Source organism: Mustela erminea, chromosome 8 (assembly GCF_009829155.1).
Source record: "Mustela erminea isolate mMusErm1 chromosome 8, mMusErm1.Pri, whole genome shotgun sequence".
NCBI lineage: Eukaryota > Metazoa > Chordata > Mammalia > Carnivora > Mustelidae > Mustela > Mustela erminea.
The window spans coordinates 23769403-23783708 of NC_045621.1; the positions used below are offsets into that span (position 1 = coordinate 23769403).

The 14306-nt window shown below is 33.3% G+C and overlaps 1 protein-coding gene across 2 annotated transcripts in view; it reads left to right on the forward strand.

The window, feature by feature from the left end:
• SPAG16 (sperm associated antigen 16) overlaps window positions 1–14306 on the forward strand; it is a 1029828-nt gene that overhangs the window by 141207 nt on the left and 874315 nt on the right. For both annotated transcript variants that reach the window (XM_032354709.1, XM_032354710.1), the window contains exon 10: window positions 10162–10289. In XM_032354709.1, the coding sequence (XP_032210600.1) occupies window positions 10162–10289 (128 nt within the window). The remainder of the gene's footprint in view (window positions 1–10161; window positions 10290–14306) is intronic.

A 14306-nucleotide genomic window follows, 5' to 3' on the forward strand; every position in this document is an offset into this window, starting at 1 on the left:
AGGAATGAATTTTTAAAATGTGGTTCAATGGATGTTAGAATGATGCCAAATTTGGCTTGCAAGTGAAAAATATTGTCATTAATCATGATCATGAATTCAAAAGTAAAACTGATTTAAGTGAAAGAAGAAAAATATTTAGCACTAGACAGTGAGACTTCTGTGGAACATCTAGGTAGAGTTAGATGAAGGTCGCAAACACATTATGGTAAACCTCAAGGATGGACAAAAATGCTATAGGATTTAGTGTGGAATGAGAAAAGAGAAGGGCAGTATGGAGTTTGGAGGAGCTCAGTGTTTAAAGGGCAGGTCTACATATATAGCCTGCTGACTACACTAAATTCAGTGAGTGCTTAGAGAGGCCAGAGAAAGTGATGGTTGACATTCCATCACCTGTATAAGTGAGGCTTTGGTAAATGTTGAAAAAATATCCCAAACTTAGATTCTGTTTGTTGCTTAAAGTGTTCATAGTGAGATCTTTAACAAGTGAATAAGATGCAAAGGCACTCTGTAGTGCAGATTTTAATAGACCGACTTATTATCCTATCCCATACTATCCTGCCACTTCTAAAGAATTGATAGACTTTGAGGATGGCATATGGAATTTCTACAGTCAAAGGCAGGATTTTGCATCAAACAATACATCTGACTGTGCAACTAGTATGTGTCATTAATTTCAGCTGGACAGATTATATTCAGCCATTTATAACTGATACCCATAGCCTTAGAAGAGCCTCAGCACAATTCCTAGAAATTGACTGGCATCCCATTCTATGCCTTTCTTAGAAGGTGGATACAAAATAAAACCTGGATTGTATGTGGGAGAGATAATCTGTTATGTATCAAGAGTCTTATAAAGATTAAAGATAACCAAATGAGTCAACCTAATTAATTCATTTGAATTATTTTCTTGATGCCTGGCTTGTCAATGTCTGATCATGTTCTAAATATTCACAATTGCAATCTTTTTAAAATTCAATAGGAAGGATTATTGAAACATATATTAACAAAAAGAAGATAAATAGTATAGAAGATCATATTAATTATAAGAACCTGGAATAACTTAGAGTGGAAGTTAGTTATTTTACCGTGGAGCTTCATGATGCTATAAGTCACCAAACCACAAGAAAATTTTCCTTGTAGAAATTTACAGATGGTGAAAACATAGCTAAGATAATATTACTTTAGGCACAGGCTTGCATTTGTATCTGAACATGTAAAACAAACTGATGCCCATCAGTTGGGTCAGAAGTATTAGACATGCCTCCTTAGCTGCTAATGCAAATAACTTAAGTTTGCTAGAACAAAATTTTGCATTGCCTTTGAGGAATGGAATAAAACTAGTGAGGAGAGATATCAATAATTATCCATACTTTCTATCCACAAAACTAACCAGAAATCTCTTGATATGTTCTCAGAGTAATGCCATTAGTCCAGTAGGTGAAAGTATGACTTAGTCATCTGTTGAAAACAGAGCCACCATTTTCAGAAGTTGCTCTACTTATTGACATTTGCATAAAGCATCGTCTAGCACTGCTGCAGTGTCTGACACTGAGAGAAATGGTCACTGGTGTCATCATTATGGTGCACTTTTCTTAACCTTCATGTGCTTTGTGCTACCTATCTCTCCATTTCCTTCACCATAGCTTTGAATCTTTTTGCATTTGCAACACTTATGTGATTATAATAGTGTTAAACAGATTTATAATTTATTATCTAGGAATATTTTACATGTAATATATTATTGATGCTTTTCAGGTATTTGCATTATTGCATAACAATTAGCTTTTTCAAAATGAAAAATTTTATTAAATTATAATGATTAATTTAACAACATTAAAGTCAAGATAAGATAGCTAAGCTAAGTGTTGCAATTTCAATTACAAAAATGCATGCTTATTCTTCATTTTGGAAGCCTGCCAACTAGAGAATATATTAGGCAGTGAATGAAACTAGACAAGTCATCTAATTCAGCAATTTCTAGCTGGTCAAGATATATCTTCAGGCAAATTTAACCTTTATAAGACTTATTCTTGGTCTCTGCTTCACAGAGATTACACAACTGTTTATTTTAAATGAAAATTATAGTGAAAGAAATATAATCTAAAAGTCATTGAAATTTCTGTGTCTATCAATTTCAGTTTGCATGAGGCTAAGTGAGGGGTATTAATAAGGACTTAGAAATTCTTCATTCATTTTCAAATAAAACTGTTAGTGGAGAATTGCCTTAATTTACAAACCTAAATAGATAATGTTCCTTATTGGCAAATGTCCAATTCATTAATTTTTGTCATATTTCAATTAACTGCTTATTTTTTTGTGTCAAATAGGATTTTAAAAGGTAATAACTATTTTCCTACAATAGTAAACTGTCCTATTTTAAAACTGTTGGGAAAATAAAAAGCTATATTTTAATAACTACATATAAGCAATAACTAGATACTGTATGAATGACCCCACAATCTCCTTGAATCCTGCTTGGATTTTGATAAGTATCATTTTTAGGCTCTTGGGGACTATGGGAGTTACCAGGATGACTTCCAGAAAAATAAAAGGGTAAAAACTCAGCTGTGTTTGAAAATGCAGAAATGAATACAAAATAAAAAGCATTAAGACTTAGTTACTATTAATATTCTGACATACTTTCTTCTAGTCCCACTTTTTATGTATTTATATATCACACATATGCTCTCTAAATTACATGGATACTTTTTTATGTTCATAAACATTCTTTGTGAATACAGTTATTAATAACTACATAGTATCTTATCACCTGGATGTATGATATTCTGTAGTTCATTTTTATTACAAATTAGGTGTTTTAGGTACTTAATTTTAATAAATAATGGTTCATGGATATCTTTGTGTATTTGTCCTAGCACATTGGTTTGAATATTTCCTTAGTATATATTTTTAGAAAAAGACTTACTGATAAAAGGTATTTGGTCACTTTTTAATTATATTTGATAAATATGGCTAAATTTCTTGAAACTTTATATCAATTTATATCAATTACTACTTGCAGTGTATGAGAGTAACTGTACCATTGTACTAATCTTATTTTAAAAATGTAGTTTATCAATTTATAAATTAATAACATCTCATTTGTTATTTTAATTAGTATTTAATTATTAGTGAGACTGAATCTTTTCATATGTTTACTGATTACTTTTTGGGTGACATGTATCCATAATGTCTGTACATTTTTCTTCAAAAGAGTTTAGTTTTTATGATTTTAAATAATAAATTTAAGTTATATGTAATTATATTACTTTAACACACCAATATTTTTCTTGCAGTTTTTTCTGTAGTTAAGTAGTTTAAAAAACTACTTAAGCAAACATACCTGTCTTCTACTTCACAATTTTTTCTTTAATGTTATGTTTAGAAGGGGTTTTCACATTCATTTTCACATTCAGATCATATAGATATTTAGCGGTATGTGCTTCTTATGATTTCTTTTTTTTTTAAAAACATTGAAATCTAGTTAATCTGGAATTCATTTGGAAGCAGGATAAGAGGCAATGTTCTACATTTTCTTCTCAAAAAGTTAATTTAGTTTTTATAACAACTTCTATTGCATAATTCTTGCTGAGTCTTTTCTGGAGACTTGATCATCAAAAATGTAGACTTACACTGGAAGGAAGACAACAGGGTATCTCACGGGAGACAATGACCCACATTAAAAACTACTGTACTCCCGGATTGAAGGTCCTAATACAGAACCTCATTGGTGTAGTTGAAATAATGTTCTTAATGGTGTTCTTAACAGATTTAGTTGTGGTATTTTGGGGTCTATATGCAGATTAGAAAGAGCAGAAAAAGGGTACTAGGAAAAAGGCAGGAATTAGCATAATTATTATAGTTAGAAAAACTAAAAAGTAGGCAAAGTTGTATTACTCAGTGGTAGTGTTCGTAATGATTACCATGTTATTAAGAAGAAAAGATATGATGATCTTTCTTTCTTTTTTTTTTTTTTAAGATTTTATTCATTCACCCGACAGAGAGAAATCACAAGCAGATGGAGAGGCAGGCAGAGAGAGAGAGAGAGAGAGAGAGGGAAGCATGCCCCCTGCTGAACAGAGAGCCCGATGTGGGACTCGATCCCAGGACCCTGAGATCATGACCCGAGCTGAAGGCAGCAGCTCAACCCACTGAGCCACCCAGGCACCCCTATGATGATCTTTCTAATTTGATGTGGATCAAAGCAAAGAAGGACTGAGAGATAGCTTTAACATACATTAAAATTATTTTGCTTGATATAGTCATGTAGAGTAGAAACTTTAGTGGCACCTGCATGGCTTTGTTGGTTAGGCCTCTGTCTTTGGTTCAGGTCCTGATCCTGGGGTCCTGGGATTGAGCCCTGCCTTGGGCTCCCTATTCAGCGGGGAGTCTGTTTCTCCCTCTCTCTCTGCTGTTACTCCTTCTTGTGCTCACTCTCTTTCTGTCAAATAAATTAAAACAAAAATTATTTAAAAAAAAAAAAGAAAAGAAAAAGGAACTTTAAAGAATAATTAGAAACTTAGGATATTAGGTAAAAATTCTTAATAAGTACATGTGAAAACAGCATTTTGCAAGTAAAATCATTCTCTCTACAATCTAAGACCACAATAATACAAACAAATATAAAGGTCAAGGAATTGAACAAATCCCTGAGTAAGGAAGGTTTTCTCTGACTCACTTCCATTTTCATACTTAGACTGTAAATGTCAATTAGCTCAATGGAATCTTGCTGATAATGTCAGCTGTCAGTCATTATAGATGGTGATGTGTGAAGTTTGTCAGCAGGCGTGGACTACTTGAGTGATAAATGAAGTAATGGGGGCACAGAAGCCTGAACAAAACTTCTCCCTTTCTGGTAAATCCACATGGGGATTTAAAATAAGAAGAGAAAAAAATACATTAAAATATGTTTTAATGTGGTGTTTATTTAATGTAGTATCTATCTTAAAATATTCATCTTTTACCTTTAAATTTTTAAAGGTAAAAATTTTGAACTTTGGGTTCAAAATTGGTCTGGGTAATTCCCTTGAATGTCAGATCAATGGAAAGCAAGGAACAAGATGATGATTAATCATAATCATTTCCCAAATATATTGGTCAATGTAAACAGCATTAGCTGCTGCAAGAGGTAAGATGCAAATCCAAAGCCCTTTCACAACAAAGGTCCATTCTTAACTTGTGGATGGTATGACTCTGTGGCTTTCCTCCATTCAATGACAAAGTAATGTGGGCAGGCATCTGTCGTCTCTACCGTCCGTCATCTACATGGCTTTCCAAAGTCATTGTGGCAGGAGACGAAAAGTGGTGAACTATGTCAGGGTGTTTAAAGGCTAGGACTGGAAGTAGTTTGTATCATTTCTGCTCATATCCTGTTTCAAAACCCAATCAGTTTACCTCAATATAATTGCAAGGGAGGCAGGGAAATGCAGGAAGGGTGTCTCAGTCAGTTGAGTATCTCAGTCAGTTGAGTATCTCAGTCAGCTGACTCTTGATTTCAGCTGAGATCATGATCTCAGGGTCCTGGGATCAAGCCCTGCTTGGGTTCCTTGCTTAGTAGGGAGTTTGCATGTCTCTCCCCGCTCTGCTGCTCCTCTTTCTTTCTCTCTCTCTCGCAAATAAATAAATAAGATCTTAAAAAAGGGGGATAATACTGTGTACAAGTTAAAGAGTGTTTCATACATGTAGGACTACTTTTCTTATACACATTATTTTATTTGAAAATTTAAGGAAAAAAATTACATGATTATGGCAAAATATTCAAACAGTAAAGAAAGATATAATATTAAAATCAAATGATTCTCTTCCCTTTGTTCTGATCTCCATTTACCACATCCATTGGTGACCACTGTTAGGTTTTTTCTCTCTATAAAAATGTTTTATACATACATTAGTGCTTACCATGTAGATGATTTTTACTTCATTAAAAATGGGATGATTTTATTTATATGCTATTGTGTACATTTCTTTTTTAGTTAATCATCTATCAAAGATGCTCAAATATTTAACAACCATTATTTAACATGGGCACTGACCAGTCAGGATGGATGCTGGATGTAGAATGGGAGAAAGGTCCTGGAGGCTCAGGTGTGCTAACAATTACTTTAATTAGGGCATTTTGCTGAATAAGTTGGGGGCAAGGATTAGTAACCAACGAAGGGGCTAGGGTTGGTGGAGGGAGAGGAACATGAGGACGTGCTCAGGGTTTCAGTTGTTTCCAAGTATATGGATATCTTTCAGTATTTTAACTATTAACAAGGCCATACTGGTGCACTAAAGTTATATCAGTCCATGGAATCTATCAATATAATGACAGTATCTGCAATTCATGATATTAATTGCATGTCTACTTCATTCCAGTAGATTTATTGCTCGTTTTTTCACCTTATTATCTTCTGTATATTTACACTCTAGCTTTTCTCAATGATGTAGTTTTTCCTTTATGTTGTTCCTTCATGAGACTGTCAGTCCTTCAATGGAAGGAATGTATTCCAGTTCTGTTTTTGATCTGGTAACTAACATAGTATCTGATACAGAATAAACATTCAAATGTTGAATCAACAATCTTGAACTTTGGGTTCAAAATTGGTCTGGGTAATTCCCTTGAATGTCAGATCAATGGAAAGCAAGGAACAAGATAGAGAAGTAGACATGAGTTGAAAGGCATAGATAGAGGGCCTGGAAGACACCTGGGTAACTAGGAGACTTATGGAAGGAGGCCAAGTAGATAGTTCAGCTTCCTAATCATGATGGATTCAAGGGATGTTATACTGATACATCCCTGAAATAGCAAGAGAGTTACTCATCAGGTTTTTCATCCTTTGACTATAAGCAGGAAGGGAGGCTATAACATTTCCTACTGGCTGGCCAATGGAGCAAGAGTTCCTTTTATTATTGATCCTGGGACAAACAGATAATCAACAGTTAACTAGATATGGGACTGGGATTCTGACAGGTGGGATCATACGAAAATCTGCCTTAATCAATATCCCAGGAGAATATTAAACCTGAAAGTTGAGTTGGATAAAATATTTTATAATAAATACAGTATGATATAATTCATAATGAAGTTATTAATTGGTTGAAATTAACATGTGCCACTAATCACAGCAATAATAAAAATATCCACAGAAATAGCTAAAGATTATTAAAGATTTATTAGGTGCTAAGCATGTGATAACTGCTTTTTAGAGATTATATTACTTAGTCCCCACAGCAGCCTATTAATTAGGTGTGATTTTTGGTTGTATTTTACAGATGGGAAAATGCATCCTAAAAAATTTGTTAAAAAGCTTGATTAATTCACATGCTAGTATGTGGTAGAACTCAATCCCTAGAGAAAGCCAGAATTTTTTAATCCCTTTATTTTACATAGGGAACTTTAAATACAAACTTCAGAGCCTTACCCTGGGGAATTATTACTTAATTGGTCTGGGGTATGATCCCGTGATACTGGTATTTTTAAAAAATCTGCCTGATGGTTTCAGTGGGTAGACAGACTAAAGAACTACTGACTGATGCAAGCATATTATTGAGAGCTTAGCTATGCCCTCCAGATATACCTTGTCAATACAGAGAAATGATACTGGCATGTAGCTTCAAAGAATAGTTTTAAAATTTATTTTGCTCCCTCTATTCTCTATGCACAGTCCTTATTTATGTATCTGCACTTGCCTCACCGATTCTGCCTGCCCATTTGCTTTCGTTTCCTGGAACATTTCAGTATACATGCTGGGCAATGGAAGGGGTCTTACATCTTACCTCTGCAGGTGCATTTATGTTTAGATAGGATTGCTGTTTCTAGGCCTTCACTGCCCTTATAAATCTTCCTTTAAATATCTCTTCAGGTATTTTTATATTTTCCTGTATTCTTCTCAGCTACACCAAAGAGGCTGTAGCTGAGAAGGTTTTATTAAGCTTAGTTGATAAGATTTTATTAAGTGTCTCATTATTTTAGTTTTATATAATGATTGGTTTAATAGTGCTTATACAGATTGCTGGGGATAATAAGTTTATGGTTCTAGATTTTTCCCTGCCCTCAAAAAATTATGTAAGACTGGATTCTGATTCACCTTGCTACCTTGTCTGGCATAATAGTTTACCTTCCCTCCATTTCCAACCCAGGCAATATTGTTAAAATGAATTATCATCACAATGATAGTAAAATGGACAAAAGACATAGACATACCTTTCAGAAAAGATGCAGTAAAAAAAGAAAAAAGAAACACAAAAACTTACTCAGTTAATTTAAGAAATGTCAATATTATATAGTTTTTATATGAATTAGCAACAATTTTCCCTAAGACTTTTTACCTTTAGATATAATGTAATTTATATGTTTATTATTTTTATTGTCCATGGTGTCCTCATGCTGGAATGCAATCTCCACAAAGAAGGGAATTTTGTCTATTTTGTTCAAAGACATAAAAGCTGAAACCAGTGCCTGTCATGAAATAGACATCCAATGATAAGTATTAGTTAAATAAACAGTTGACTGAATGTATTGTTTTAGTTTTAGTTGATTTTTTTGTTTCAAGTTTTTATTTAAATTCTGGTTAGTTAACATATAGTATAGTAATGACTTCAGAAGCATAATTTCATGATTCGTCACTCACATACAATATGCAGTACTCATCAGCACAAGTGCCCTTCTTAACACACCCATCACTGATTTAACCCACCCTGAAAGTATTACATGTATTACACATGTGTGTATGTATGGATGGATAGCATTAACAAGATTGTGGTGAATTGCACACAGTATTATATGACAGGCAGTATATAAATTCATACAAGATTTCTGAAGAGCAATCTGTGAAGAGGAATCATGTTTTATGTTAAGTATTTTATTCAAATTATTTATTTACACTTTTAGAAATGTGCTTTAAGAATATAATCAGTGAAATGCAGATTTATAGATAGAAAAGTCTGTTCATAGCATTGATAAGCATAAGGAAAACAAATATAACTGAATATTGAATAAAATGTGGCATTCTTTCAAAATATACTAAGTAGAATGAAAATGTAGTATACCACTATGTTAAATGAAAAATGGAGCGTGGATAATAGAATATGGTCTCAAATTTATAAAAATTGAGGGATGTAATATTATATCAAAGTGCTAATAGTGGTTATATCTGTGTGGTGAAAATAAGGTTTCTTTTAATTTTTTTCTTTGTAGTATATGGAATGCATGATATTTCTATATGAATATGTATTACGTTGTTATCCAGAAAAATACTTCATTCATAAAAATTGGTTGTATCATTTTCTGACTCTAATATAACCTCCACAAGGGCAAAACTTTTTATCTGCTTTGTTCTTTGGTGGATTCCCCATGCCTACAATAATGTTTGGGATAAAGTAGCTCTTATAAATATTTTTTGAATAAATGAATGAGTACACAAACAAATGATATACCTCCCTCTCTAAAGGCAGTTTTAAAGTATTAAGTATAAGTGGGTTGATTACATCCTTCTTTTGTAGAGTTAAGCAGTTAATCCATCCATTATTAAATATTAATTAAGTACCTGTTTATAGCATATTCCTTCCACTGCTACTTTCTCATGGACTAAAAATGGTCTTTGATCTCCAGTTCAATTGCTTGGCAAATGTGGATTATTCTGTAGGTGAGATTCAAAATAATTAAATGTTTTACATTTAGTAAGTCCTTTCAATTAGCCCTGTGTCTTCAGGTTTAAGAAGAAAACCATAATTAATCCAATAACTTATGTTATTGTTCTGTTTCCCAATGAAAGTGTTTTTGGTTCACCATTTATAGAGGACAAAGGAATATAAGAATAATCACAGATTTGCTGACATTACTGTTGGGGATGGAAACTTATTGAAAAAGGACAACTGACCAATAATATAAGACAATACCATGTTGTACTTCATTGTAATTTAATAGGGGCTGTTTTTAAATAATTTTTCCATGTAGCATGCAGTTTAGACTTATGCAAATAGATATGTGCCTTATTTAACATTTTATCTTTTTTGCATGCTTTCTCAAAACTTAAATAGGAAATGAAGGACTTAAGGTAACTCCTGAGGGAATATAATAGTAATATTTATGTTGTAATTTAGTATTAAATAATATGGTATTAATGTGTGCAGTGATATGGCTATTTTACATATAGCTCTTGCTTTTTCTTTTTCCTCTAGGATTCAGAATTTCCCACAGATATGCAACAAAATCCAAACCTGTATTTATGTAAAGAAAACATTGGTCCAGCAAAATTTGACTACAAGCTGAATAACATTTTTAGACTTCATGAACTTCCAGTGAGCTGGTAGGATTATTTATCTTGGTTCTGATTCTTTTATTAATGCCTTTGAGATTCTATTGTCATGTCTAAATTGTGTTGCTCTTATAGCCATTCATGATCAGAGTGGTTTGCTCTTAGCCTGCTTCCAAATTGCTACTCATAACAACAAAAGAATCTGCTTATAGCTGTGTCAAGAATCTTTAAACTAATTGGTTTAGGCACTTGGTGGCAGTACAGACCAAGTGCACTATTGTGTGTATTTATTGTAGAGGTTGTAGTTTAGGCTTAGAATAAAGCACAGATGGTTTCCAGAGAGGTTTGTAGGATTTCTTTTAAAGATGGGATCTCAGCAACTATGCATTTCATTTGATTATTTTATCAATATATGTTTTTTCCTCATTAACAAGTAATTTATTTTGGTTTTTTTTTGAAGACTGTAGTTTCGTGAACTATAATCACATCAGTATAAAGACAAAACTTATTACTTGGTATTTATTAAAATGCATTATTTTATAAATCTGCATATTTATATTCATAGGAAACTTATTTTAAGTCATAAAATTTTTACTAGTATTCAGTTTTCAAGAAAAATATTAATATAGACAAATCCATACATATATTCTATCATATAGTTCTGTGGTATATTAAAATTTTAGGAAGTAGCTTTTATATATGATCATGGATATATCATTTTGATTATGGTTTAGGCAGTAATATTATTTTCTTACCTTTGTTCATATATTCCCAACTTTATGCCATCGATCTTCAAGAAATTTTAGGTTTATGAATAATATGTGGGAAACATAATGTAATTGCTCCTATTATATTTAACGAGGACAAATGTCTCAGAATAAAATGCTGACCAACTCTAATAACTTACATACATTAACCTGTGCTGAGTATTTTTTTTTTTTCTTTTGCAAACTTTTCTCTGCTCCCAATGACTGGGTGTGTTACTTATTTTCTAAATCCTATGTGTTTGATTATTTCCATGTAGCAAGAATATTTATTGTCTGTGTTATCTTACTTAAGAGCACAGCAGATGTGATTCTATCTGCCCTGATCAAAATCAGTAAGTTAATGAATTGAAAGTGTCTATTAGTAAAGGAAGTCATAAAAATGACACATTCATATCTTAAGTATTCTACTTGGACTTAAAACAGTGCATTTGCATTCCAATGCCAGTCTTTTGATGTAAAGCCATGGCTTTTTCTTTGATTAAGTGACTATTGATTGGAATGCTACACCATATTTCTTGCATAAGCTATACCAATAATGTATCATTTACATTTTCAGTTTCAATTTTGTGATTTCCTTGATCTGTATCAAGAACTTGAGACACTCGAAGATGGTCCTCTCACCTTTCTGTAGCATGCCTTTAATTTTCATGGACAGCAGTTCTTCTTATCACACTATTTCATCACCTTGATTGATCTTTAATTACATTACAATAGCAAACATGACTGACTTATAAGGAGGGTTAATGACACACTCCTTGGAACTCTCTGTCATCAAGGATCTTAGCTGGTGGGAGTAGCCTGTGATGGTCTACTTGGGCATGGTCTGAGAGCTCTGAATAGGTAAGTGCGATGAGCACAACTAGTGTGTTTTACAGAGAAAATAAGAAATGTTGGTCAATCCAACCATTAAGTGGAGGTTAAGGGAAAAACTTCTATTAAATGAAAATGAAGAGACGAGAAGGAGTGAAATATTTAACTTTTAGTAAAAGACAAAATCTGAATTTCAGCTTTATTTCCAGCTTTTGGAAAGACAGCTTCCCTGGTAACTACTACTGCAACCCAGGAAATAATTTCTCTGCCACAGTCTTCACTAGATAGCCCATTAGGAGAGAAGACTAACATTATAAGCTAGGCAGTAAAGAAGAGAAAAATCAATCACTAGTAGAAAGAATAATCACCAGTCTTCTAGAGTAACATACCTCAAAAGAAGATTAAGCTGTGACTTTGGGACAACTCATTTACCTGAGCCTTTTCATTTTTTTTTTTTTTTTTAATCTGTGCCTTTTCTTGCCTGCCTTCATTTTCAGTTTGTCTCAGTTGCTACTTCCTTATACCACCATTTCTTCATTGTCACATACTTGCTTCTATTCCCACCATTTTATTCTTCTATCTTTATACTGTCATTCTAGACTACCAACCATTAACTAGCCATAATATAAAATTCAGTTATAAACTTTTAGTGTTGCTCAAATAATTTCATATTTTCTATTACTTTCAAAACCAAATCACTCATGCCCTACCCCCACGTACACACAAAAGTTTTAGTACTATATGGTTCTGTAATAAAATGTTTATTGTCTCCTTGATATATTTCTTTAAGGAGTAAAGAAAAAGGTTTTGTTTTACAAGTAACTATTTATTTGTTTTTGTCAGTTACCATCAACAGATATTAAATTCTTCCTCTGTGGTGTATAGACTTCTTAATCAAAATAACAATGATGATGATGATGATGATGATAATAAGGGTATCGTAATAACAATAAGCATCTATAATTGTTAGAATTCAGCTGATTTATACATGCTATCTTTAACTTTGCATTTCTTTAAGGCATTTATTATTTTCCCAATTCTCTTTCTTTCTCTCTCTCTCTCTCTCTCACACACACACACACACACACACACAAGCCTTAGAGATTTTGAGAGTCATGGAGAAAGAATTTGTATCAGGTCTGGTTACTCAAAAGCAAACTCCTAAATAGTAAAGAAGCCATGAAATTATTTTAAAGAAAAATACTGAGGAAACTGAGGAAATAGTATCTATTTTTACAATCAGGCATACAAGTTCGCCAGTAACATACAACTAAATTAGATATGAATTTGGCCAGTATCCTTTTTCTCCCTTGATAATTGCTTTAAACTTAAATATTAAAATAATTAATTAGATTGTATTTATATGCAGATTAATTATATGTTCTTTCCTTGGAAAACCAGATTTTTAAAAATGTATTTTTACTGTTTTTCTAACAAGGTCAAAATAAAATAAATGCATATTAAATTCCAGATAATTAAATTTTTTTAATGTCTTACCTAATTTGCATTTCTATAGAGTGCAATTCCACAGGTTGAAGAATCAGAAGGATTTTAAATCAGATTAGTTAAGAGAGTTTTTAAGTTCTGATTTAGGTAGATGTCTTTTTCCTACTTTCAAAGGATGCTTCCTTTCAGCATAGAAAATGGCCTTCAGTACCTTCCATTAGTTAAAAACATTTTTTTTCTTTTAGCCAGACAAGCCTCCACCACACCTATGCTGTTTCCTCAGAAGCTGCTCTGCTCATTTCCACCAAAAACGTTGGCAGCAGTGATGAAGGAACTAACATCCTCTACTTGTTCTTTCTGTTCTTTCCTCCAGTGGAGTTTCTGGAGTTTCCTTTCTTTCCTCGGCCCTGAAACTACTTTTGTCAGTCATTTGCTCTTTCCGTGCCCACCACGAGTGCCACTTAACTTTCTTTTCTTTACCTCTCAGGTTCAGTCAAATCAACCTCCCACACCTGCTTTTCTTCTCCTGACCCCATTATTTGTATGGTCCTGCTGACTCCCAAGCTGGCCTGCTCAGCATCTTCAGGGGGCTCTTCCTCTTCTGCCAGACTTCTGATTGATGGATTCAGCCTCCCTCCTCTCCTTCCTGGCTCACCCCTGCAGCTGCTGCTTCTCGCTGCTGCACTTCCCCAGGTGGCTTCTCCCATACTCAGGCTATAAATACTTCCCCATATGGTGATCATCCTCAGGGTGATATCTCTACTATTGACTTCTCCCCTGAACTTGGGCATCTAATAAATTTCTCCAAATTTTCATGCCCAGAAAGAATTCTCTCTCTCTCTCTTTTTTTTTTTTCCTACCAGAAAACCTGGTCTTCTAATTTTCTCATTTTTGTAAAAGCAAAATGTGAACTTCTGTGAATTTACTCAAGCTAAAGTCCTAGGAGTCATTGGGATTGCTCATTCTCCCACAAGGCATTTGCCACCATTAAATCTACCAGTAAGTCTGATGGAACCTTCCTCCAGAATACATTTACATATTTTCC